A 27,165-nucleotide genomic window follows, 5' to 3' on the forward strand; every position below is an offset into this window, starting at 1 on the left:
CGGTTGGACATTCGGGACTGTAGAAAAGCGCGGTGACAACTTGTACATAGGAGATTCTCTATGGACCTGCATGTATAAGCCTGCAATGAAAGGTAGGGTGCCCCATTAAGAATAAGGAGACATTGACCTTCCTGACAGAGTGGTTCCCAACTCAGGGATGATAGAAAGACGCAACTGTACAAGAGGTAAAGGGCTTGAACAAAAGTGGATAATTGTCTTGTAGAAAAGGGCTGAATATCGTGACACTTTACAGTCTGCTGGCAATCTCCTCAGCAGCACTTTCCTCTTTGTATTTCATCCTGTCTGAATGTTATCCGGAGTCTTCCTACGACAAGAAGAAATCCCCAATGATCTGCAGACTTGTGTTTTTCCAGATTTTGTCTTCTTATTAAGTCGCTTTTGGTTCTATCTCGAGCCATGGCGACTTGATGGATAAACGCTCTGTAGGTCCAACAGGGTCTTCTCCACCATTATCTTGTTAGGATCAAGCCTCTTTGCTTTGTTCCTTCCATTCTTTTGGACATGATGTCCTTCTCCAGTGATTTCTCTGTTTGAATAACGGGTCCAAAATAGGCAAGTCGTAGATTGGTGGTCCTCACTTTGAGTGACTTGTCTGACTTGCTTTGTTCCAAAATTGATTTCTTTGGTCTTCTTGCCACCCATGGTATTGTTAACATCTTTCACCAGCACCACATTTCGAAAGCGTTGATTCTTCTTCGGTCTTGTTTCTTCCAGGTTTCGCATTCGTATATTGCGATGGAAAAGACCAAACTGGACGAGCCGTGTCTTCATCAACAATGAAATGTTTCTCGATTTGAAGATCTTGTCCAGTGACTCCATTGCTGATCTTCTAATAGCCATTCTTCTATTGACTCCCGATGTCATCACCACCTTGAGTAATCATTGATCCAAGCCAAGTAGGCTGAAGTCCTTTACAACCTCCATTTCTTCGCGATGCTCATCAAATATAACCCGGTTGTACCTGGCAGTAGTCAATATCTTTGTCTTCCTTGTGTTGAGTAGTAGTCCCATGATTGAGCTTTCCATCTTAACACCATCTTCGCTTGTTGCTATCAATGTTGTATCATCTCCACAGTTAAGATTGTTGATGTTTCATCCAGTGATTTTGATTTCTTCTTCTTTTTCGGCAAATCCAGCCTTCGTGAAAATACCTTCTGCATATACCGTACTTTGATGAGTAATGGTGACTGGATGTAGCCTTGTCTGACCCATCTCTCTACTTTGACCCATGCCGTGTCGCCATGTTCCATACAGACTGTTGCTTCTTGATCAATGTAAAGGTTCCTAATAAGGCTGATCAGACGGATTGGCACACCATATCCTCCATGGTGCTCCATAGTTTCTGGTGATCAGCACAGTCGGAGGCTCTGCTGCAGTCCATGAAGATATAATAGATCTAAATTCTTTGGTCTTTTCCATTATCCATCTTATGTTAGCAGTCACAGATCTTCTTCCTCTGCCTTTCCTGAATACTGCTTGTTCCTCTGGCCACTCTGTCAAAGTAAAGCTGTAACGGTCTGTGTAGGTCTGTGAGTTTGCCCTCATTGGCGTCTTTCAAAATTCCAACTCTGTGTTAAAACTTTCGTTGTATCGCTTGATCATTTGGTGTGCCCTCCTGGTGTCCTTCAGGAGAAGTGATATGATCAGACTATGTCCCTGTATGGTCGAACATGACCATTACACAGTATACAGCAGGGGCACATTCCTTGAGGAGATGTGGTATGATCAGACTATGTCCCTGTATGGTCGGACATGACCATTAGACACGAGCACATTCCTTCAGGTGATGTGGTATGATCAGATTATGTCCCTGGATGGTCAGACACGACCATTACACAGTACACAGCAGGGGCACATTCCTTCAGGAGATGTGGTATGATCAGACTATGTCCCTGTATGGTCGGACACGACCATTACACAGTACACAGCAGGGGCACATTCCTTCATGTGATGTGGTATGATCAGATTATGTCCCTGCACGGTCGGACACGACCATTACACAGTACACAGCAGGGGCACATTCCTTCAGGAGATGTGGTATGATCAGACTATGTCCCTGGATGGTCGGACACGACCATTACACAGTACACAGCAGGGGCACATTCCTTCAGGAGATGTGGTATGATCACACCATGTCCCTGGATGGGCGGACACGACCATTACACAGTACACAGCAGGGGCACATTCCTTCAGGAGATGTGGTATGATCACACCATGTCCCTGGATGGGCGGACACGACCATTACACAGTACACAGCAGGGGCACATTCCTTCATGTGATATGGTATGGTCAGACTATGTCCCTGTATGGTCGGACACGACCATTACAAGGTACACAGCATATTAAGATTATCTCAGCACAGGAACATTTTAGTTAATCACATCCAAGTGTGGAAATTGTTCGGTTGCTGGAGCCGCCTCAGGTCTTTCTTTTCTTTTTTTTTTTTTTTTTTTTTATAACAGATTATTTTGGGAGAGGCGGGGTGACAAAAAAAGGCAAAAAAATGGCAATTTTTTTCTCTTTTTTCTTTATTCGATTAAGATAAATAACTAGTTTAGACTTTTTACAGATTTGGTGATAATTATTTTCCTCTTTTTTTCTCTCTTTGATATTTTTAGAAGGCTGCTTAGACTTTTTCACCCCAGTGAAGGACTTTTCAGGCTGCCGTCACACTCGCAGTATTTGGTCAGTATTTTACATCAGTATTTGTAGCCAAAACCCGGAGTGGAACAATTAGAGGAAAAGTATCATAGAAACATATTCACCACTTCTGGATTTATCACCCACTCCTGGTTTTGACTACAAATCCTGATGACAAATCCTGACCAAATCCTGATGCAATCCTGAACGTGGACACATACCCTAATAGAAACATATGCACCACTTACATAAAGTTATCACCCACTCCTTGTTTTGGCTGAGAAATACTGATAGTGTGACGGCAGCCTCATGGTGTAATGACTTTCACCGTCAGACTCCTCATGTCAATAGATTCCTGATAGAGGATTATTCCTGCTCGTTGATGACTTTCTTCCTCTCCCGGTGATTGTGGCTCACACGGTATACGGTGTATACTCGCCTATAGCACTGACCACCGGAGGGCGCTCACAGAGCGGTTACTGGGATCTTTCCTGCGTTGTGTCAGTGAATGGAGACTTTCTTGTTTGTTGATGCCACCTCTTACTCAGTCCTGTCCATACAGCTGAGGGTTTGTTACACTGTATCAGAGCGGGTAAATGATATAAACCTATCAGCCTAAATGGGTACTGGGCACCAGAACTGGCATCAAAGTGGGCAAACAGCCCATTTTCACAGATTTGAATAAGTAACTGATGCTTTTAAGGGGTTAAATGCCTTTGGGCAACTGATCAGACACTTAAAATACACAGATATTGATGCCCTGCATCAAACCCACGGGTAGGGGGGGAGGGGGGGGGGCAGGAGAGCAAGGAATCGCAGCTGCATTGTGAGTGTGTGTGTGTAGTTCGCCATGTCCTTCTGAAACTACATTCACAATATGACATTTTTTGGCATTATCGTGACAGCAGCACAGGGCCATATAAATTCTTCAATGAAGCTGGCAGGCTCGTCTTACATTACGGCCGTATAGAGGGGGGAGGGAGAAAGAGTGGCTTAGAATTCCAGCCTTGTGCTGGCAGGCAGAGGAAATTGCAGCTCAGAGCTCTGTATGTGTAATTGAAGTAATCAGGACTTCTTCCTATTTCCTGACCTATGCACTGTGGTATCAGTGGCTCAAAGGCATTTAACCCCTTCAAAACATCAGTTAGTTATTCAAATCTGTGCAAAAAGGGCCGTTTGCCCACTTTGATGCTAGTTCTGATGCCTAGAACCCATTTGGGCCAGGCTGAAGAGACCTGTTTTTGATGTGGGCCCCCCTGTTTTATATGTTTGCACTGTGGTATCAGTGGCCCAAAGGCATTTAACCCCTTAAAAACATCAGTTACTTATTCAAATCTGTGAAAATGGGCTGTTTGCCTATATTGATGCCAGTTCTGGTGCCCAGAACCCATTTGGGCCAGGCTGAAGGGACCTGGGTTTGATGCAGGGCATCATTGTCTGTGTATTTTAAGTGTCGTATCAGCAGCCCAAAGGCATTTAACCCCTTAAAAACATCAGTTACTTATTCAAATCTGCAAAAATGGGCTGTTTGCCAACTTTGATGCCAGTTCTGGTGCCCAGAACCCATTTAGGCCAGGCTGAAGAGAACTGTTTTTGATGTTGGTCTCCCAGTTCTATATGTATGCACTGTGGTATCAATTGCCCAATGGCATTTAACCCCTTAAAAACATCAGTTACTTATTCAAATCTGTGAAAATGGGCTGTTTGCCCACTTTGATGCCAGTTCTGGTGCCCATAACCCATTTGGGCCAGGCTGATGGGACCTAGGTTTGATGCAGGGCATCACTTTCTGTATATTTTAAGTGTCGTATCAGTGGCCCAAAGGCATTTAACCCCTTAAAAACATCAGTTACTTATTCAAATCTGCGAAAATTTGATGCGAGTGCTGATGCCCAGAACCCATTTGGGCCAGGCTGGAAGAACCTTGGTTTGATGGTTTGATGCAGGGCATCACTTTCTGTGTATTTTAAGTGTTGTATCAGTGGCCCAAAGGCATTTAACCCCTTAAAAACATCAGTTACTTATTTAAATCTGTGAAAATGGGCTGTTTGCCCACTTTGATGCCAGTTCTGGTGCCCAGAACCCATTTGGGCCAGGCTGGAGGGACCTGAGTTTGATGCAGGGCATCACTGTCTGTGTATTTGAAGTGTCAGATCAGTGGCCCAAAGGCATTTAACCCCTTAAAAACATCAGTTACTCATTCAAATGGCCAAAATTGACTGTCTGCCCTCTTTGATGCCAGTTCTGATGCCCAGAACCCATTTGGGCCAGGCTGGAAATAACAGGTTTTGATTTGGGGCTCCCTGTTCTATATGTCTGCAGTGTGAGATCAGTGGCCCAAAGGCATTTAACCCTTTATTCAGCGCTTTTTGGTGCCCACTTTGATGCCCATTTTTGTGACAGTTTTATTGTTTTTGTAGCCGTTTTTAAGCGAAGTCACATCAGGACTCCTCGCTGCATTGTGTTTTATTATTGTGATGATTATTTTTTGTTGTTAAACCTATAAAAAACAGAAAAGAAAAAATTGCCAAATAAGAAACTGACGAATAAGAAACCAACTTCAGGTCCGAATAAGAAACTGAACGAATAAGAAACCAACTTCAGCCTCGTCCTATCAGACTGGATACAAATATGGAAACCCCCGATGTGGATGAGGAGGATGACACATCAAATCTGCACAATAAAAAGCTGCAAAAATACACAAAAAAGCAAATAATACAACAAAAAAAAGCAAAAACGCGAAAAAAATGTTAAAATGCAACAAAAAACAAAAATCCAGCAAAACAGCACCAAGCAAAAACACACCAAAAAACATAAATGGAATTTAAAAAAAACACCAAAATAAGCAAAAACTACAACAAAAAAAGGCAAAACTGCAACAAAAAAGCAGCAAGCAAAAACACACCAATCAAGCATAAATAGAACAAAAAAATTGCACCAAAAAAAGCAAAAATGCAACAATAAAAAGAAAAAAACGCACCTGAAAAGTAGGAAAAAAGCAACAAGAAAAAACGCAAGAAAAAAAGCATGAGTGGAACAAAAAAAGTACCAAAAAAAAACAAAAAAGCGGTAAAAATGCACCAAAAAAGCATGAATTGAACGAAAATAATGCACCAAAAAAAAGAAAAAATGTAGCAATAAAAAGAAAAAAAGCACCTGAAAAGTAGCAAAAACACACAAAACAAAAATACAAGAAAAAAGCATTGTTGTGTTTTTATTTTTTATTGTTGCCTTTATTTCTCCAAGTATGCTTTTTTGTTGTCTTTCTGCTTGATGTGTTTTGCTGTTTTTTTTTCTTTTTTGGTTTTTATTTTTGCCTTTTTGGTGGATTATTTTCGTTCAGTTTATGCCTTTTTGTTGCATTGTTACTGCTTTTTTGTTGCATTTTAACTTTTTCTGGTGCATTTTTTGTTGCATTCATGCTTTTTTGTGTTTTTGCTTGGTGTGGTTTTTTTTTTTACCACTTTTCATGTGTTTTTTTTTTATTTTTTATTGTTGCATTTTGGTGTGTTTTCATAACCCCTCTGGACAGTAACATCCCCGACCCAGATCTCCAGGTCATTGCTGGGGCCCGACCCAGTTCTGAAGGTTTGCTGCAATGTATCAGCGCGCAGAAAGCGACTCACAGCCCAGACACAAGATATTGGAACAAACCCTCAGCTGTGGAGAAGAAAATATCAGGAATTTGAAGGGAAAAGCAGATGACTCAGGGCTGTAATCACGGGGAATCACCAGTGACGGAATCTCAGTCATCACCGGGAAAATCCGGAGCGAAAGGAAAGTGAAACTGGAGAGAAGAGGAGGGAGGAGGAGGAGGAAGGAGGAGAGAGGAGGAGGAGAGAGCAGGAGGAGAGAGCAGGAGGACAGACCCGGGACACTGAAGGAGTGAGGGACCCGGGGAGACGTCTGCGCTCCGCTCCGGACCGTCACCAGGAGCCGCATCCACAGGCCCCCTCCGCCGGACACGTCCCGACAACTACAGGTCCCCCCGACATGTGGAATCCGGGGAATCTTCTCTTCCTCTTCCTCATTTTGGAGCTGATCCCGCAGCCAGGTATGTGCCGCACCTGTATCTGCTCCACCTGACACACACAGCTGTATCCCCGCTCCCCTGTGCTGTATTATTATGGGGGGCGTTGTGTCCCCGCTCCCCTGTGCTGTATTATTATGGGGGGCGTTGTGTCCCCGCTCCCCTGTGCTGTATTATTATGGGGGGCGTTGTGTCCCCGGCCCCCTGTGCTGTATTATTATGGGGGGCGTTGTGTCCCCTCTCCCCTGTGCTGTATTATTATGGGGGGCGTTGTGTCCCCGCTCCCCTGTGCTGTATTATTATGGGGGGCGTTGTGTCCCCGCTCCCCTGTGCTGTATTATTATGGGGGGCGTTGTGTCCCCGCTCCCCTGTGCTGTATTATTATGGGGGGCATTGTGTCCCCGCTCCCCTGTGCTGTATTATTATGGGGGGCATTGTGTCCCCGCTCCCCTGTGCTGTATTATTATGGGGGGCGTTGTGTCCCCGCTCCCCTGTGCTGTATTATTATGGGGGGCGTTGTGTCCCCGCTCCCCTGTGCTGTATTATTATGGGGGGCATTGTGTCCCCGCTCCCCTGTGCTGTATTATTATGGGGGGCATTGTGTCCCCGCTCCCCTGTGCTGTATTATTATGGGGGGCATTGTGTCCCCGCTCCCCTGTGCTGTATTATTATGGGGGGCATTGTGTCCCCGCTCCCCTGTGCTGTATTATTATGGGGGGCATTGTGTCCCCGCTCCCCTGTGCTGTATTATTATGGGGGGCATTGTGTCCCGCTCCCCTGTGCTGTATTATTATGGGGGGCATTGTGTCCCCGCTCCCCTGTGCTGTATTATTATGGGGGGCATTGTGTCCCCGCTCCCCTGTGCTGTATTATTATAGGGGCATTGTGTCCCCGCTCCCCTGTGCTGTATTATTATGGGGGGCGTTGTGTCCCCGGCCCCCTGTGCTGTATTATTATGGGGGGCGTTGTGTCCCCGGCCCCCTGTGCTGTATTATTATGGGGGGCGTTGTGTCCCCGCTCCCCTGTGCTGTATTATTATGGGGGGCATTGTGTCCCCGCTCCCCTGTGCTGTATTATTATGGGGGGCATTGTGTCCCCGCTCCCCTGTGCTGTATTATTATGGGGGGCGTTGTGTCCCCGCTCCCCTGTGCTGTATTATTATGGGGGGCATTGTGTCCCCTCTCCCCTGCGCTGTATTATTATGGGGGGCATTGTGTCCCCGGCCCCCTGTGCTGTATTATTATGGGGGGCATTGTGTCCCCGCTCCCCTGTGCTGTATTATTATGGGGGGCATTGTGTCCCCGCTCCCCTGTGCTGTATTATTATGGGGGGCATTGTGTCCCCGCTCCCCTGTGCTGTATTATTATGGGGGGCATTGTGTCCCCGGCCCCCTGTGCTGTATTATTATGGGGGGCATTGTGTCCCCGCTCCCCTGTGCTGTATTATTATGGGGGGCGTTGTGTCCCCGCTCCCCTGTGCTGTATTATTATGGGGGGCGTTGTGTCCCCGGCCCCCTGTGCTGTATTATTATGGGGGGCGTTGTGTCCCCGGCCCCCTGTGCTGTATTATTATGGGGGGCGTTGTGTCCCCGCTCCCCTGTGCTGTATTATTATGGGGGGCATTGTGTCCCCGCTCCCCTGTGCTGTATTATTATGGGGGGCGTTGTGTCCCCGGCCCCCTGTGCTGTATTATTATGGGGGGCGTTGTGTCCCCGGCCCCCTGTGCTGTATTATTATGGGGGGCGTTGTGTCCCCGGCCCCCTGTGCTGTATTATTATGGGGGGCGTTGTGTCCCCGGCCCCCTGTGCTGTATTATTATGGGGGGCGTTGTGTCCCCGGCCCCCTGTGCTGTATTATTATGGGGGGCGTTGTGTCCCCGGCCCCCTGTGCTGTATTATTATGGCAGCTGTCCGTCAACGATCAATGTTATTTCTCCCACATCATCCAGCACAGCTGGCAGCCGCTCCTCTCCTGAAATCCTCTGTGCTGCTCCTTCCCTGCTCAGCATATGTCTGGTCAGCCGGGTACAGTGATGGTGCGGAGCCGGCACAGGAGCGGGATTCTCCACCTCTCCAAGAGCCGAGGAGCTGGCACTTGGCGCTGGTGACCCGTCTGCTGCGCTTTCTCCCGACAACTGATGATGCTGCTGCTCCGGCTCTTCTCATTGGTTGTGCCAGTGTTTATTCCACTTATTCATAGATTTCACACAGGGCAAAACATTCCACACACGGCCTGATCACCGACAATAGCCTGGAAATGGGTGATCAGTGATTATACAGGAGGAGGAGGTGAGCTGTGACATCATCTATAGTGAATGGTGGATCCTGTGTTATCTACTGTATATAGAGGTGTTTTCAGTCATTGTACAGGAGGAGGAGGTGAGCTGTGATATCACCTATTGTGAATGGGGATCCTGTGTTATCTACTGTATATAGAGGTGTTATCAGTCATTGTACAGGAGGAGGAGGTGAGCTGTGACATCACCTATTGTGAATGATGGATCTTTGTTATCTACTGTATATAGAGGTGGTTTCAGTCATTGTACAGGAGGAGGAGGTGAGCTGTGACATCACCTATTGTGAATGATGGATCTTTGTTATCTACTGCATATAGAGGTGTTTTCAGTCATTGTACAGGAGGAGGAGGTGAGCTGTGACATCACCTATTGTGAATGATGGATCTTTGTTATCTACTGTATATAGAGGTGGTTTCAGTCATTGTACAGGAGGAGGAGGTGAGCTGTGATATCACCTATTGTGAATGGTGGATCCTGTGTTATCTACTGTATATAGAGATGTTATCAGTCATTGTACAGGAGGAGGAGGTGAGCTGTGACATCACCTATTGTGAATGGTGGATCCTGTTATCTACTGTATATAGAGGTGTTAGCAGTCATTGTACAGGAGGAGGAGGTGAGCTGTGACATCACATATTGTGAATGGTGGATCCTGTTATCTACTGTATATAGAGGTGTTTTCAGTCATTGTACAGGAGGAGGAGGTGAGCTGTGATATCACCTATTGTGAATGGTGGATCCTGTTATCTACTGCATATAGAGGTGTTTTCAGTCATTGTACAGGAGGAGGAGGTGAGCTGTGACATCACCTATTGTGCATGATGGATCTTTGTTATCTACTGTATATAGAGGTGTTTTCAGTCATTGTACAGGAGGAGGAGGTGAGCTGTGATATCACCTATTGTGAATGGTGGATCCTGTTATCTACTGTATTTAGAGATGTTATCAGTCATTGTACAGGAGGAGGAGGTGAGCTGTGACATCACCTATTGTGAATTGTGGATCCTGTGTTATCTACTGCATATAGAGGTGTTTTCAGTCATTGTACAGGAGGAGGAGGTGAGCTGTGACATCACCTATTGTGAATGATGGATCCTTTGTTATCTACTGTATTTAGAGGTGTTATCAGTCATTGTACAGGGGGAGGAGGTGAGCTGTGACCTCACCTATTGTGAATGGTGGATCCTGTGTTATCTACTGTATATAGAGGTGTTATCAGTCATTGTACAGGGGGAGGAGGTGAGCTGTGATATCACCTATTGTGAATGGTGGATCCTGTGTTATCTACTGTATATAGAGGTGTTATCAGTCATTGTACAGGAGGAGGAGGTGAGCTGTGATATCACCTATTGTGAATGGTGGATCCTGTGTCATCTACTGTATATAGAGGTGTTATCAGTCACTGTACAGGAGGGAGAGGAGGTGAGATGTGATTGGTGGGTTCTCACAGTTTTGATGACTGTTCTGTATTTTCCCTGTTATTCCTGACATTTGTGGCGATTTGCGGCTTTCTTGTTAATCGGACGTCGGACCCTCTGTGACATGAGATCAGGACAGATCTGCTTATTATATGGGGGACACCTGCAGTCGGAGGGTCCGATAATGAACGCCTGTGTGAATAGGATACTTTCTGCAGTTAGAGGGAGAGCAGCTTTGTCTGTAGAAAAACTTGATGACGGTATAGAGCTATTATCCCAGACACTGGGGGGGTCTTATTACCTCAGGCACCCCCTACTGATCATATAGGAGGGTTTTGGCTTTTTTCCTCACTTGCAGTACCACTTCTCACCTCTTCTCCGTGGAATAATTCCCATAGACGGTAACACAACAGCGCCCCCAATGTGAGGGGCATTTCTGACTGCTTCATTTTGGGATTTATCAGAAAGTGAGACTATTATGGGCCCCTGTTGCTGATAAACACCGTCATGGTGCTGTGGGCACCGCGTGGAGATGAGGCATCCAGCAGATAAGATCTGTGTGTGAGGCGAAGGTTCATGTCTGGGCAGTGTCTGCCGTTACCTCACAATGTGAGGAATGTGTCTCCATGGCGGCCGGTGTAACCCGCTCTACCCGCCGCCACCGGAATGGCCAGACGTCGCCCTGTGCGGTCCCACACTGACCCAGCAGGTATTTCCAGATTAGGGCTCGTACCCTCCACCGTTTTTCAGTCCTGAAAAGTGGGACAAGTGTCATATCATTTTCATGTGATCCGATTGCAGTGAATATGAGCTTTTCCATAGAGCAATTCCTCTGTCATCTACACATAGGCCCCGGGAATTCGATTCACTAACGTCAGCGCGAGCACCATGGGAAAAGTTATAACCTCGGGGATTGATGTCACCTGACAATACAAAGGTGACATCAACCCCCCCAACTATCACCCCACTTGCCACCGCTACAGGGCAGTGGGAAGAACGAGGCCAAGTGCCAGAATTGGCGCATCTTAGAGATGCACCTTTTCTGGGGCAGCTGAGAGCTGATGTTTAGTCTGGGAAGGGCCCTAATCTCGGTTATTATTATTATACCTAGCCTTTGCTGGTAATTACTTATAGGTAAAGTTTTTTTATGGGGGTCCCCCATTAAAGGCTAAGTATACAGGTGTGAGCTCATATTAATAGCCTGGGAAGCTCCATGAATATTACCCCTTCCTAGGCTATAAACATCAGCCCCCAGCCATCGGCTTTCCCTCTGCTGGTTAAAAAAATGTTTTTTTAGACAATAATTTCTTCAGTAAGCTGCACTGCACTAATTATATATGTGACTGACATCTTTATATCTATCCTATGTGTATACATCTATTCTATTCTAACCTGTCAGTGTGATCTTACTGTATGCGGCACATGAATTGCCGCTTTTCAAAGGACACCGGTGCATAAAAAACAGAGACATCCGCATGGTGCAAGTGCCACACGTTTTTTTTTTCTTGCACCCATTGACTTGCATTGACGAGGACAATCACTTCACTATTTTTTTCAGTCCAATTTCAGATGAGAAATAAAATCTCAGTTGAGCCAGGACTCCGAGAATAACATTGGTCAGAGCGCAGATATCTGACTGCACTCGCCCGTTTTCCTCGCAGATGAATATGAGCCCATACAGCCATACTCGGCATCCCCATCAGAGCTCACAGAATGCCTGCAATAGCGGCCATTGGAAGTGTCTGTGGAAATGTGAGAATTCAGGACAGGAAGTGTTGTCATAGGGAAGAGCCTGTCTCTGTAGTAATAATAGCCTGAGTGTGAGCGGAGACTGATCCAGGAGCAGATGTCTGGCGCGGATTTCAGTCCGGTGAGGGGTTAATAATCTCCGGGGGCTTCTTCTGCTCGGAACATAGAAAAGAAAATGATGTTTTATATCCGGAGTTTATGATTTTCCACAAAACATTGACTGTGATGTGATCCAGGAGCGAAAACAGAAAGCTCCTGACAGCGTCCTGTGAGGGTCCGGGGATGGGGGATCTCGGGTGGTACTATGGGGGCGTCTTCATATCACTGCTGGGACTATGGGGGCGTCTTCATATCACTGCCGGGACTATGGGGGCGCCGTCATATCACTGCCGGGGCTATGGGGGCGCCGTCATATCACTGCTGGTACTATGGAGGCGCCGTCATATCACTGCCGGGGCTATGGGGGCGCCGTCATATCACTGCTAGTACTATGGGGGCGCCGTCATATCACTGCTGGTACTATGGGGGCGCCGTCATATCACTGCTAGGACTATGGGGGCGCCGTCATATCACTGCTAGTACTATGGGGGCGCCTTCATATCACTGCTGGTACTATGGGGGCGCTGTCATATCACTGCCGGGGCTATGGGGGCGCCGTCATATCACTGTCGGGATTATGAGGGCGCCTTCATATCACTGCCGGGGCTATGGGGGCGCCGTCATATCACTGCCGGGGCTATGGGGGCGCCGTCATATCACTGCTAGTACTATGGGGGCGCCGTCATATCACTGCTGGGACTATGGGGGCGCCGTCATATCACTGCCGGGGCTATGGGGGCGCCGTCATATCACTGCTAGTACTATGGGGGCGCCGTCATATCACTGCCGGGGCTATGGGGGCGCCGTCATATCACTGCTGGGACTATGGGGGCGCTGTCATATCACTGCCGGGGCTATGGGGGCGCCGTCATATCACTGTCGGGATTATGAGGGCACCTTCATATCACTGCCGGGGCTATGGGGGCGCCGTCATGTCACTGCCGGGACTATGGGGGCGCCGTCATATCACTGCCGGGGCTATGGGGGCGCCGTCATATCACTGCCGGGGCTATGGGGGCGCCGTCATATCACTGCCGGGGCTATGGGGGCGCCGTCATATCACTGCCGGGGCTATGGGGGCGCCGTCATATCACTGCTAGTACTATGGGGGCGCCGTCATATCACTGCTGGGACTATGGGGGCGCCGTCATATCACTGCCGGGGCTATGGGGGCGCCGTCATATCACTGCTAGTACTATGGGGGCGCCGTCATATCACTGCCGGGGCTATGGGGGCGCCGTCATATCACTGCTGGGACTATGGGGGCGCTGTCATATCACTGCCGGGGCTATGGGGACGCTGTCATATCACTGCCGGGTCTATGGGGGCGCTGTCAGGGCGATGAGGAAAAACTCTTTTGGGAGAGTGGAGGGTAATCTGGTGCTACTGCTGAGGGCTTCATAATGGCTCCCTGGTGTCACTGTGGAGTTTACACTGTAGACAATATTCGGGTCTCTCTGATGACACTGTTGATGGTACGCGATTGACAGTACTAGAGACCTCTGATGAGCCCTTACAGGGTGCCATATTTACTTTATTAAAGACACAGTTGAGGGCAGTAATGACCTCTTTTGAGGCCCTCTGTTGGCAGTGTTGAGGGCAGTAATGGCATCTTTTGAGGCCCTCTGTTGGCAGTGTTGAGGGCAGTAATGGCATTGAGGCCCTCTGTTGGCAGTGTTGAGGGCAGTAATGGCATTGAGGCCCTCTGTTGGCAGTGTTGAGGGCAGTAATGACACCTTTGAGGCCCTCTGTTGGCAGTGTTGAGGGCAGTAATGGCATCTTTTGAGGCCCTCTGTTGGCAGTGTTGAGGGCAGTAATGGCATTGAGGCCCTCTGTTGGCAGTGTTGAGGGCAGTAATGGCATTGAGGCCCTCTGTTGGCAGTGTTGAGGGCAGTAATGACATCTTTTGAGGCCCTCTGTTGGCAGTGTTGAGGGCAGTAATGGCATCTTTTGAGGCCCTCTGTTGGCAGTGTTGAGGGCAGTAATGGCATCTTTTGAGGCCCTCTGTTGGCAGTGTTGAGGGCAGTAATGGCATTGAGGCCCTCTGGTGGCAGTGTTGAGGGCAGTAATGGCATTGAGGCCCTCTGTTGGCAGTGTTGAGGGCAGTAATGGCATTGAGGCCCTCTGTTGGCAGTGTTGAGGGCAGTAATGACATCTTTTGAGGCCCTCTGTTGGCAGTGTTGAGGGCAGTAATGGCATCTTTTGAGGCCCTCTGTTGGCAGTGTTGAGGGCAGTAATGGCATTGAGGCCCTCTGTTGGCAGTGTTGAGGGCAGTAATGACACCTTTGAGGCCCTCTGTTGGCAGTGTTGAGGGCAGTAATGACACCTTTGAGGCCCTCTGGTGGCAGTGTTGAGGGCAGTAATGACATCTTTTGAGGCCCTCTGGTGGCAGTGTTGAGGGCAGTAATGGCATCTTTTGAGGCCTTCTGGTGGCAGTGTTGAGGGCAGTAATGACACCTTTGAGGCCCTCTGTTGGCAGTGTTGAGGGCAGTAATGACACCTTTGAGGCCCTCTGGTGGCAGTGTTGAGGGCAGTAATGACATCTTTTGAGGCCCTCTGTTGGCAGTGTTGAGGGCAGTAATGACACCTTTGAGGCCCTCTGGTGGCAGTGTTGAGGGCAGTAATGGCATCTTTTGAGGCCCTCTGTTGGCAGTGTTGAGGGCAGTAATGACACCTTTGAGGCCCTCTGTTGGCAGTGTTGAGGGCAGTAATGACATTGAGGCCCTCTGTTGGCAGTGTTGAGGGCAGTAATGACACCTTTGAGGCCCTCTGATGGCAGTGTTGAGGGCAGTAATGGCATCTTTTGAGGCCCTCTGGTGGCACAGTTGAGGGCAGTAATGGCATCTTTTGAGGCCTTCTGGTGGCCCTGTTGAGGGCAGTTTGTTGGACACTGAGACCTACCATAGTTGATACATATATAGAGAATGTTAAACAGCCACAGATAAGGTTTCTGTCTCGCTCTCAACATCTAGAATCCCACCAGTTTGCTATGACATTTTAGAAGACCCCTTTAAAGAGTCATTGATTTCTTGAATTTTGAAGATATCTGTTCCTGACTTATTAGGCCTCATCAGGGTAAGGTCTTATGTAGAACCATCATAGAGTAAGTGGGACGTCAATGTTGGTCTAATAACTGACATTCTCTGTGGGTATATGGGCGCCAGGGGAATAAAGAACGTGTCCTGATTAGCCAAGAGGAATACCGCCATCATCTCATGCTTTACAAGGCGGATACGATTGAGGGGCTAGATAATGAAAGCCTTACATCTGGTTGGTGTTCTGGGTCACTAGGTGGATCAGAGTCTTTGGTGTGGTGAGATTCAACAGAGCAGGATAACCCAAGCAGCATATGGAACAGCAGAGCTGAATTCTCAGGTCTGCACATATGGCAGAGTGGAATAGTGAAGCTGGAAATGCAGGATGTCACTTTGATGCAGTTGAGCCGAGTATGTGATCTGCACTTGTAACAGCAGAGAATGGATTGCAGACAGGCACTTTGTTACAGCAGAACCGAGTGTGCAGATGGCAGCTTGGAACAGCAGAGCTGGATATGCAGACAGGCACCTTCATACAGCAGATCTGAGTCTGTAAATAGAACCGTGGAACAGCAGAGCCATGTATGCAGACAGGCTCCTTAATTCTGCAGAGCTGAAAATGCAGACAGCACACTGGAACAGCAGAGCCAAGTATGTGATCTGGTACCTTGTAAAAGAAGAGAAAGTGAAGCAGGCAAGCAATCGTTTACAGTATAACCGAGTGGTGTACAGACAGCAGATTGGAACAGCAAAGCTGGGTATGCAGATAGGCACCTTAGTACAGCAGCTTCACAGGGGAGCAGAGCACATTGGAACAGCAGAGCTGGGTATGCAAATAGGCACCTTAGTACGGCAGCTCCAGAGGGGAGCAGAGAGCACATTGGAACAGCAGAGCTGGGTATGCAAATAGGCACCTTAGTACAGCAGCTCTAGAGGGAAGCAGAGAGCACATTGGAACAGCAGAGCTTGGTATGCAAATAGGCACCTTAGTACAGCAGCTCCACAGGGGAGCAGAGAGCACATTGGAACTGCAGGGCCTGGTATACATATAGGCAACTTTACAGCAAAGCTAAGTTCGTGGACAGCACCTTGGAAGAGCAGAGTTGGATATGCAGAGAGACATTTTGTTACAGCAGAGCTAAGTGTGTGAACATAACCGTGGAAGAGCAGAGTTGGGTATGAAAATGGGAACCTTGTTACAGCAGAGCTAAGTGTGCGGATAGCACCTTGGAAAAGAAGAGCTAGGGATGCAGACATGCCCCTTGTTACAGCACAAACAAGTGTGCTGATAGAACCTTGGAACAGCACAGCTCTGATTGTTGAATGGAACTTGGAATAGATTAGTCCAGCGGCTAGGTATCAGCGAGGATGACCAACTACCTTAAGAGGCCTAGGAAAGTAACATCTGAGGAACATTCTGGGTTAAATTGGTAACCTGACGTGTGCAATGACAAAGGGAGCTGGACACTGGTGAAGGCAGGTGCATGGTCCGGCCCTGGAGCCAGGACAGATGGGTAACAGTTTACACTATGGCAGATCATTGGGTAGCCGGGTCTGATTTCAATCACGATCCTCCCGAGTCAGTGTGTCTACCCCATCTCGTGTGGACTTTCTCTACTTTCCGAAAACAACCCTTGTGGGGGTCTCTTTCTACTCGGCTCATGAAAGATTCCAGCTGAGAAGTCTTGTGGCCATTGGGAGATTCAGAGATGGACGACATCCGCTCATAGTTGAGATCCGGAATGTGATCCAACTATGGATTTACAGTTGTCCTACAAGACATGGGGTTAAGAATGAAGGATGGCGCCATTCATAATCCGGAAGCTTCCTCTGTGTTTACACCCTGAGATGTTACATGAGACATCTGCTCCTGGACTTACGACATCAGGCAGCTGTGCACAACTGGGACTCGGAACCATCGGCAACATCTACAAACCCTACTTTTTAGACCAGTCCCATGACAATAAGTTGATCAGAAAGTGTTTTCCGTTCTGAGACGTCAAGCGAGCAGCTGCAATCTGTAAGTAACACTAGCAGTAAGTGTTCAATTTCCCTGCAGCGCCTCCACAGGAGAAATGAAGCATTGCACTCTGTCCATTCACATCAATAAGCCGTCTTTATACTCCATCGTAGGACAGGTCCTCCAGAGAGGGACATGTACTCTATGTAATCTCACCCTACTTGTTCCTTTTTGTAGGGTTCATTCATTTTCGCAACCTGTTGACTTTCTTGGAGACCACCATAGCTAAACTAAAAAAAAAATGCTCCAACCTAGGGGTGAAATATCCTACAGACTGGTCCTCTTTACAAATATTCAGGGGGAGATGGGATAAAATATGGGTGGATTGGCCAAATTTACAGACCCCCCCAACTAATTATGAAAAAAGTGGAAAGTGCCTTTTAAAAATGTACGATTTTGTTTGTGAAGGCGTGTGTCCGATTATTATTGTCTCTTTGGGAATTTCCGTGACTCATAGAGAATTCTGCAGGGACTTATTGTTATCATTTAACTGGTGGAGCGATGGGTTAATCATTAACCATACCAAGGGGAAAATTTAAGGTCTGGACTCTGCAATGTTTTAACATGTGGAGGAATGTGTGCACCGACACCGCGCCTTAAATCATCCGTAAGAGCGACAGATGGAGAACGGCAAACATTCCCTAACACGAGGGGGCGATGTTACAAAAAGTGACCACATTTATCACACCGTTTTCCATTATCGCAAAAGGCCCAAACTTGGTCAAGTGTGTCCATGGTCCTACAGGTAACGCTGGGACTGTATTACTACTGGTGCACACTGGTTCACAGTCTTGGGTGAGCAGGTAGAATACAAAAGTCCTACTAGTACACAGTCCTGCCATCACTCACTTTGCCAGTCCTACCAGTTCACACCTTCCCAGTCTTACTGGTGCAGTCAGTCCTGTAACATTTTGACAGTGTGTCACCACCTCTTATAAGCTATTGATGGATAATTTCCTGTCCTACAAGTGGACCTTGACTGGTTCTTGGACCTTAACGGTCCAACGGGTGAAAATCAAAATAGGACTTGTGGCCCAAAATCAGGACTTTATGGCTGATCTGTAACTGGGGAGATAGTAGAGAGCAGGACGCTCGGATTGACTGCATCATTCTGACTGACTGTCTCTCATCTCTTCTCAGGTGCCTCACAAGGAGGCAATAACTGGAAATATTGTCAGGACTGTGGAAGATTACTCAAGGATGCAAATATGGATGATCAATTTTACCAAACTCTGGTTCAAAATGCCAAATATGAAGAATGTCCTCACAATATTGTCAGGTAAGACAGATGTCTATGTATACAGAGGCTCCATCCTCAGGTAGAAATCCTCCGATGTGATGGCTCATCCTATATACAGTTGTGTGAAAAAGTGTTTGCCACCTTCCTGATTTCCTATTTTGCATGTTTGTCACACTTAAATGTTTCAGATCACCAAACCGATTTTAAATATTAGAAAAGATGACACAAGTAACCACAAACTGCAATTTTTAAATAAAGGTCTTTATTATACAGGGGAAAAGAAATCCAAACCTACAGGGCCCGGTGTGAAAAAGTGATTGCCCCCTTCCTCTTAAAACATAAATTAACTAGTTTATCACATCGTTTTGAATCTGAGTTCAAATTCTCTAGCCACGCCCAGGCCTGATTACTGCCACATCAGTTCTCAATCAAGAAATCGCTTAAATAGAACCTGCATGACAAAGTGATGTAGACCAAAAGATCCTCAAAAGCTAGACATCATGCCGCGATCCAAAGAATTTATGGAACAAATGAGAAACAAAGTAATTGAGATCTATCAGTCTGGAAAAAGTTATAAAGCCATTTCTCAAGCTTTGGGACTCCAGGAAACCACAGTGAGAGCCAGTATCCACAAATGGTGAATACATGAAACAGTCCAAACCTTCCCAGGAGTGGCCGGCCAATAAAAATAACCCCAAGAGCGCAGCATCTACTCCTCCAAGAGGTCACAAAAGACCCCACAGCAACATCCAAAGAACTGAATGCCTCACTTGCTTTGGTTAAGGTCAGCGTTCATGAATCCGCCATAAGAAAGAGACTGGACAAAAATGGCCTGCATGGCAGAGTCCAAGACGAAAACCACTTTTGAGCAATAACCACATAAAGTCTCATCTCTATTTTTCCAGAAAACATCTTGATGGTCCCCAAGACTTTTGGGAGAATACTTTGTGGACTCACAAGACAAAAGTCTTATATCTGGTGTAGAAGTAACAGCATCTCAGAAATGAACATCATACCAACAGTAAAATATGGTGGTGGTAGTGTGATGGTCTGGGACTATTTTGCTGCTTTAGGACCTGGACGACTTGCTGTGGTAAATGGAACCATGAATTCTGCTGTCTGCCAAAGAATCCTGAAGAAGAATGTCCGGCCATCTGTTTGTGACCTCAACCTCAAGTGCACTTGGGTTATGCAACAGGACAATGATCCAAAACACACCAGCAAGTCCACCTCTGAATGGCTTAAGAAAAACAAAATTAAGACTTTGGAGTGGCCTAGTCAAAGTCCTAAATCCGATTTGAGATGCTGGGACATGACCTTTAAAAAGGCAGTTCATGCTCGGAAACCCTCCAATGTGGCTGTATTATGACAATTCTGCAAAGATGAGTGGTCAAAATTCCTCCAGAGCGTTGTAAAAGACTCATTGCCAGTTATTGCAAATGCTTAATTGCAGTTGTTGCTACTAAGGGTGGCAGTTATTAGGTTTAGGGGGCAAACAATTTTTGACGCAGGACCCTACAGGTTTGGATCTCTTTTTCTCTTTATAATAAAGACCTTCAATTATAAACTGCATTTTGTGATTACTTCTGTTTCTTTGTCTAATATTTACATTTGGTGATCTGAAACAGTGCGACAAACATGCAAAAGAATAGGAAATCAGGAAGGGGAAAACACTTTATCACACAACTGTATTCTGCCGGTGAACAGGGGACACCTACAGTCTGTGCCTCTTTCTTTGCTCTCTCTGTCTTCTTAATACTTTCTTGTCTATTTTTCTCACATTTCAGATTTGTGCTACCGAGAGGAATCTTCTGTGGAGAAAAAGGAGAATCATGGGTGGAAAAAGTCAAGGGGTGCATTAATCAGGGTGAGTTTCTCCATCTGCTCCAGCAATAAGACTATGGATGTAGAGGAGCAAATCATCACTGATGGGCACCGATCGTCTCTGAGGAAGTTCTATCACCTCCACGAATATAATTACTTGTCAATCTAGAACATTATTACTTTTTCAGTTGTGTGATCATAGATCGATAAATGTTTGGTCTCTTCTAATGATCTTGTTGTCCTCTTTGCAGGTAGACAACCTTGTCTAAACCAGCCAGAAACTCCCAAAGGCTCAAACGAGAAGTTGCCCTCAACCACATCTACAGCCAAAATAGCTCTGTTTCCAGGACAGTCTACACAGACTTGGAAAGGAGGAACAGAGATGTCTTCAGAATCTGCTAATAAAAATCCCAGTACCTTGCAGAAAACCTTAGAGACCATCATGGGTGCCACCACCGCAGCACAAGACTTGGGTCAGAATAATGACTCACAACATGGTACGGAGTGGACAATGATAGGGGGTGGAGTGAGGGAAAAGTATTGTCTCCCTGAGGGTTGATAGGTGGTGCTTCTTCAGGTTTCTCAAAACTGGGCCAATATTATTTTTTTATCTTTGTCTAAATCCAATGCTCCATGTTCATATTTCATCCTCTTCCCTCACAGGTATTAAACAATCAGCAGAAAAAGAAGACGAGAAGAGCAAAAAGAAACAAATGATGACAGCCATTATCTTATTGATATTGATAGTCTTGGCGATGACAGCCATCGTGACATACTTTGTTTGCCGGAAGAGGAAGGTTACCAAATGTACAACCACATACAACACCGATATAAACATGGTGTACCAACAACCACTCGTAGAAGAGCAGGAACCAGGAGGTGAAATCATTCCGACGTCATGTGTCCTAGAAGAGAAGAGCGGTCTACAAGACAATATTGCTTATGAGGTCCAGAACTGAATGCGCTGACTTTGTCTTTTTCAAAGTTGCTTACGTTTGTGGTTTTTGCAGTTTTTTTTTTTCTAAGGGAACTTGGCAACCTTGACCAGAACTGTGAGATTTCTACAGCAATCCAGATATTCAATTAAAGAAGCAGTTTCTGCCTCTACCACAGAAGGAAGTCTCAGCAAACGAAACTTGAGCTTCATTATTTTCAGCTAATCGAGTGCAACTTTATCTTTGGGGTCAATTAGGAGGAGTTGTGGACACAGAATCTTGTCCAGCACTTTGAGGGTTCTACAGCAGTCCAGATATTCAGTGAAGAAGCTCTTTCTGCCTCTACCACAGGAGGGATTCTCAGCAAACAAACCTTGAGCTCCATTTCTCTTGGGCAGTCAATTACACCTCATTTCAAAAAGGTAGTTGTGAAGGATGATTGACAACAAAACTTGACTTGTTGAGGTTTCCATAGCAGTGTAAATAATCAATGAAGCACTTTCTGCCTCTACCACAGAAGGAAGTCTCAGCAAACAAAACTTGAACTCCATTACTTCCGGCCAATCGATTCCAATTCTATTCACATGAAAGTTAGGAAGGATGATGGACACCAAATCTTGACCAGCACTCTGAGGCTTCTACAGCAGTCCGGATGTTCAGTGAACAAGGTCTTACTGCCTCTCCTACAGCAGGAAGTCTCAGCAAACAAAACTTGAGCACTAATTGATTCCGGCCCGTCAATTGCGACTCTATTCATAGGATAAGAATGGAACAAATAAGAGGGGTGGTAGACAACTAGTCTTGACCAGGACTTTGAAGCCATCCAGATATTCCATATAGAAGCTCTTTCAGCCTCTACCTTAGCAGGAAATCTCAGCAAACCGAACTTGAGCTCTTCATTACCTCCAACCAATCAATTATAACTCTATTCATAGGGAAGACAGGGCTGGGAAAAAAGAGGAGCAGTAGACACCAAATCTTACCAGCACTTTGACGTTGATACAATAGTCCAGATATTCAATATATAAGCTCTCACAGCCTCTACCACAGTAGGAAGTCTCAGTAAACCAAACTTGAGCTCAATTTCTTCTGGCCTTTCATTTGCAACTCTATTCATGGGTCAGTTAGGAGGGGATGTGGAAATAAAATCTTGCCCAACACCATAAGGCCACATGAATAACGCTGTCTAGATACTCAATGAAGCTATGCTCTTTCCCCCTACCATAGCAGCAAGTCTCAGCACATTTTTTAAGTAAACCAAACGTGAGCTCGAGTTCTTCCAGCCAACAATCTGTAGCTGCATTCATAGGACGGGTCAGGGATGAGGAGTTGTAGACACAAAACCATGACAAGCATTTTGCAATGCAAGGTTTCTACAGAAGCTATATGAAGAGCTCTTGAGTCCAGACACCCGGTGAAGCAGCTCTCCCTGTCTATATCATGGTGGGAAATGTCTACAAGACCTAACCAAAACCAAACCCGAGCACAATGACGTCTGGTCAGTTATTTTCAACTTTATTCATAGGAATCTTAGGAGGGGTTGTAAAACAAAATTTTTATGGTTAGTGAGGTTTCTACATCAGCCACATGATCAGCTCTTCATCCAGACACCCATGGAAGCAGCTCTCTCTCTGCCTCTACCACAGCCAGAACTCTCAGCACGATCTCAAGAAAACCAAAAGCTGCACAGTTTTTCCTTGCCGGTAAGCTTCATAGACCCCAATTCTGTACCCTTTCAGACAAATTAACATTTTAGAACTTCCTACTTCCAGGTAGAAAGATGTGTAAACCCCCAATGCATCGTTGATTTGGTGTCTACCACCCATTTCGTGACAGTAGAAGACTTCTTAACTGGAGCTTTTAGAGATTGCCCAAAGAAAATGGCCGATTGTCCAATAATATAGGAGTTAAGGGCTTGGTCATGGATGATACTATGCCAAGTTTTGACCTCAGGTTTAAGTCTAGAAGAATAAAAGTTCTACCTTGAGGCCATAAAGTCCAAGGTGTCCCCTACAGTACTGAGGAGCTTGGATGGTCACCTTGGCAGAGATATGGACAAGTCCAGGCCATAGAATGACCCATGAGAAGTTTGTGATGGTTTCCAACATTTCAATGTGGACATGAAGCAGTTGAACATTGGACCATGTCACGGACTGTCCATCTCCTATCGTGGGGATATTTGGTCTCTTAGGACTGGTCTTGGGTCATGATGATGACATTGTAGTCGCTGTCAGAACGAAACTGTCACTTCTTGAAAAAAAAGAATGAACTTCTCAGTTTCTGAATGGATTTTCAGCCGACGAACGTCACTTTATGATCATCTGAGCGCGGACGGCTGCAAAAATTATAGGATCAGCTTTTTTATTTTTTTTTTAATCGTTAAAGTGGACCTCCGACTACCGTGGTCAGTAATTATTAGATACGGGACTTTGATATCTCACAATTACTTTTTTTAACTGTTTTAACTTATTTTATATTTCATCTCCTGCACTGTTTGAGATTTTTCTACATGAAAACCATCATCAAGTTGGTGTTGGTGGATCTGTTTTTTTTTTTTTTTTTTTGGGGGGGGGGGGGGGGGGTTTGTAATGGGCAAATTAGTACTTTGTGCTCCTAGTGGTGACCTGCCCGTGTCTGGTTTCTGTCCCTTTACCCCATCCCATTTTCTTCCATAATGTATTATCGTATCATGCAGGTGTACGGAGCGGGCTCAGGAGCGGATCCTGCTCCATACTGGGCGAGCATCGGCTGTGTGATACTGCTGGCATCGGTCTCCAGCAGCAGCGACCGGAGCTAGAGCTGATCACTGCTGTTTAAACAGGCATTTAAAGTGGTGAAATCTTGTGGTCCTTTTGTTCCGGTGCCCATAGGCCACAATGGTTATATTGGCAAGTGGGGGCATACCGGAGACCCCCATGGCTGCCATCTTGGTACTCCCGTGAAGTCTATACAAAGGGCCTCATATACTGCAATACTGGTGTACTATATGGAATCCCCCTACTAAGACTGAAAAATTAGAAAAATAAAAAACAATTGAATATTAAAAATTTTTTTATTCTTCCCCTTTTCCAAACGGCAATAAAATAATAAATCTTGTATTGCCATTAATGTCTAATCTATCAAAATATAAAATTATTTAACCCTTACGGTAAACGCAAAATAAATTGCTTTTTTTTTTTTTTTAACCATAAAAAAAATAAAAAAAAAAAAAAAATTAGGTATCGCCGTAAATCGCTCTGACCTGCAGAATCAGGCTACTAGGTACATTTTTTTCATATTTGGATTTTTTTTTCAGGGCGTTAAATGGTAAAATAAACGGTATAAAAACTCAAAAAAAAAAGGAAAACAGGAAAGAAAAGTTTAGAGAGGGAAAAACAAAAGTACAAAAAAATGAAAAATTACTGGGTCCCTATGGTCCTGATTATTAACCAGATTACTAATAACCTGTAATAATAACCTGTAATAATAACGATTATTAACCTGATAATTAATCTTGATTATCATCGTGGCCCCACAATTCAAAGCATCTGAGCTTTCATCATTGTGGACTCATATCCATTTACCGGATCATGAAAAATGACTCCTTCACAACAGTTTACCTACTTGCTGATGGTTTTCATTTTTTTATATATATATTTTTTCCTCCTTTTTGGGATTTTGTAATACATCAGAAAATGTAAATAATGACTTTTAAGACATTGGATTTTTTTTTCCACTTGTTCTTACGTTGTCAGGGTTCTGAGGCTGTGTAATCTACTTATGATGACCCCGCACAGAGACATTCATGGTGGAGGAAGGGGCTGAACCATGTTGGGTCTGGGAGCAGGAAAGGAATCTATGACCCATTGTACATATCTTCTGTTTTAAGAAGGAAATGCGATTCATGGGAAACTTTGCTAATGTCATTTGTTGTTGTTTTTTTCTTTTTTTTACATTAAAATTTAAACTTCTAATTTTCAATGCTGGGAGTTGTAGTTTCACAATAGCCGTAAAGCCACAGATTGGAGACCATTGACGTAACGAAAAAGGGAAGATGGACCCACAAAGGAAAAAAAACAGGATGTGGAATTGTGGATTAAAAAAAAAAATGCGACTCACAATATTCTGGACGGGCTTCACTGCAGTATAATGGGATGATGGTGGTGGGGGATCGTGCCACCAAGTATAAGGGCTTCATCGTATAGTTCCATCACTTAGTATTCTGAATATCCTCAATGTTTTATGATCCCTGGTGGTCTAGAGGTCTGAATATTCTTTTGATCGCCTGTTATTGCAACGTTGTGGTGACCAACACAAAAAAAACGTAATTCTGGCATTTTGATTTTTTTTCTCGTTACGCCAATTTTCCGATCGGGTTACTTCTTTTTTTTTTTATATTGATAGATCAGGCGATTCTGAACGCGGCGATGCCAAATATGAATGCCGGCCTTCTGCAGACCTCTGGCTGTGATGCCAACCCAGCGGCGCCCCGCGATCATGTGACAAGGGCACCCATGCCGGGACAAGACCTATGACTTACGTATACGTCATGGGTCACAAGTTTTTGCACCCTTTGATTTTTCCATGCTTTTTGTTTTCCTGCACACTGATGTGACCTGTGGTTATAAATCAGCTGGGAAGAGCTCAGAAAAAGACACATAAGAGTTAGAAAACTGCTGGTTGGGCTGATATAGCGGGCTCACTGACAGATTCTCAGTTAACTCATTTTAAAGCAAGGAATAGACAGTTCAACACTGAGACCGTAGGAGGCAAACCATGCAACATTTTGAATGAAACACAATTGAAAAAATTTGTTCTAGCCACAAATAAATGCAGTTAAGTAAAACAAAACGAGTCCCAAAGGGATGTTTTCTGATCCAAGTCGGCCCCAGTGGTTGTCAAATGTTCATGGTGATACCTGCTTATCCCTGGTGGTCCAGTGGTCTGAGAATATTCCTGGTGATATTTACTAATCTCCATTACTTTAAGATCACTTTTTGTGATGTTTCTCGGTCTCTAGTGGTCCGGTAGTCGGTGAATATTTCTGGTGATTGTTTCTGATCCCTGGTGGTCTAAATGCCCTAGAATATATATGATGTGATCTCTGGTGCTCCAGTAATTGGAAAATATTCACAGTCATGTTTCCTAAACACTTAGTGGTAAAGAGTTCTGAGGATGTTTCCTGAATCCTGGTGGTCCAGTGGTCTGAATATTTCGGGATGCGTTTCCTGATCACTGGTTGTCTAGAAGTCTGAATATTCAAGGTGATGCTTCCTGACCCCTGGTGGTCCAGTGGTCTGAAAAATTCTTGGTAATGTTTTCCAACCCCGGGTTGTCTAGTAGTTTGAATATTTCAGGTGAAGTTTCCTGATCCCTGGTGGTCCAGTGGTCTGAATTTCTTACAATGACACCTGTCTACACCAAATTATACTTGACCTCATCTTTGAGGAACTTAAATATAATTTCATATTGTCCCGCATCTCTGGTTATATGTATCCTGGTGGTCTAAATATCACTTTTGATTTGAAGTCCGACTTTCAACTAATCAAAATATTCTTAGTGGCAGCTATTGTGATCGATCCCACGGTGTGAATATCCTTACTAAATAGCCCTTGTAATCGTATACGGCCTGCTCTCTGGTGGTCCGGTGTCCTGAAAATGTCCATGGTGGTCCATGAATATGAACATACCTTATGATATATGACCTAGTTTCTAGTGCTTTAGTGTCCCCAATATGTGGTAGGTGACGTTTTCTGATCCCTGGTGGTCTAGTGGTCTGAATATTCGAGTGGACGTTTCCTGATCCCTGGTGGTCCAGTGGTCTGAATATTCGAGTGGACGTTTCCTGATCCCTGGTGGTCCAGTGGTCTGAATATTCCA

At 45.5% G+C, this 27,165-nt stretch overlaps 1 protein-coding gene across 1 annotated transcript; it reads left to right on the top strand.

Moving 5' to 3' along the window:
• Positions 1 to 6,525: 6,525 nt before the first annotated feature.
• LOC138677293 (C-X-C motif chemokine 16-like) lies at positions 6,526 to 25,266 on the top strand. The gene is made up of 5 exons (XM_069767325.1): positions 6,526 to 6,715; positions 18,448 to 18,586; positions 20,335 to 20,414; positions 20,623 to 20,868; positions 21,035 to 25,266. Exons 1-5 carry the CDS (start codon positions 6,655 to 6,657, stop codon positions 21,328 to 21,330), a joined length of 822 nt encoding a protein of 273 aa, XP_069623426.1. The 5' UTR covers positions 6,526 to 6,654; the 3' UTR covers positions 21,331 to 25,266.
• The last annotated feature ends 1,899 nt before the right edge of the window (positions 25,267 to 27,165 follow it).

Source organism: Ranitomeya imitator, chromosome 4 (genome assembly GCF_032444005.1).
Source record: "Ranitomeya imitator isolate aRanImi1 chromosome 4, aRanImi1.pri, whole genome shotgun sequence".
Classification (NCBI taxonomy): domain Eukaryota; kingdom Metazoa; phylum Chordata; class Amphibia; order Anura; family Dendrobatidae; genus Ranitomeya; species Ranitomeya imitator.

Bases quoted from the DNA above. Each gene is read 5' to 3' on its own strand.
- LOC138677293 (XM_069767325.1), top strand. From the start codon at position 6,655: ATGTGGAATCCGGGGAATCTTCTCTTCCTCTTCCTCATTTTGGAGCTG. The intron at 6,716-18,447 runs GTATGTGCCGCA...ATCTCTTCTCAG, and splicing joins GGAGCTGATCCCGCAGCCAG to GTGCCTCACAAGGAGGCAAT. The intron at 20,415-20,622 runs GTGAGTTTCTCC...TCCTCTTTGCAG, and splicing joins CAAGGGGTGCATTAATCAGG to GTAGACAACCTTGTCTAAAC.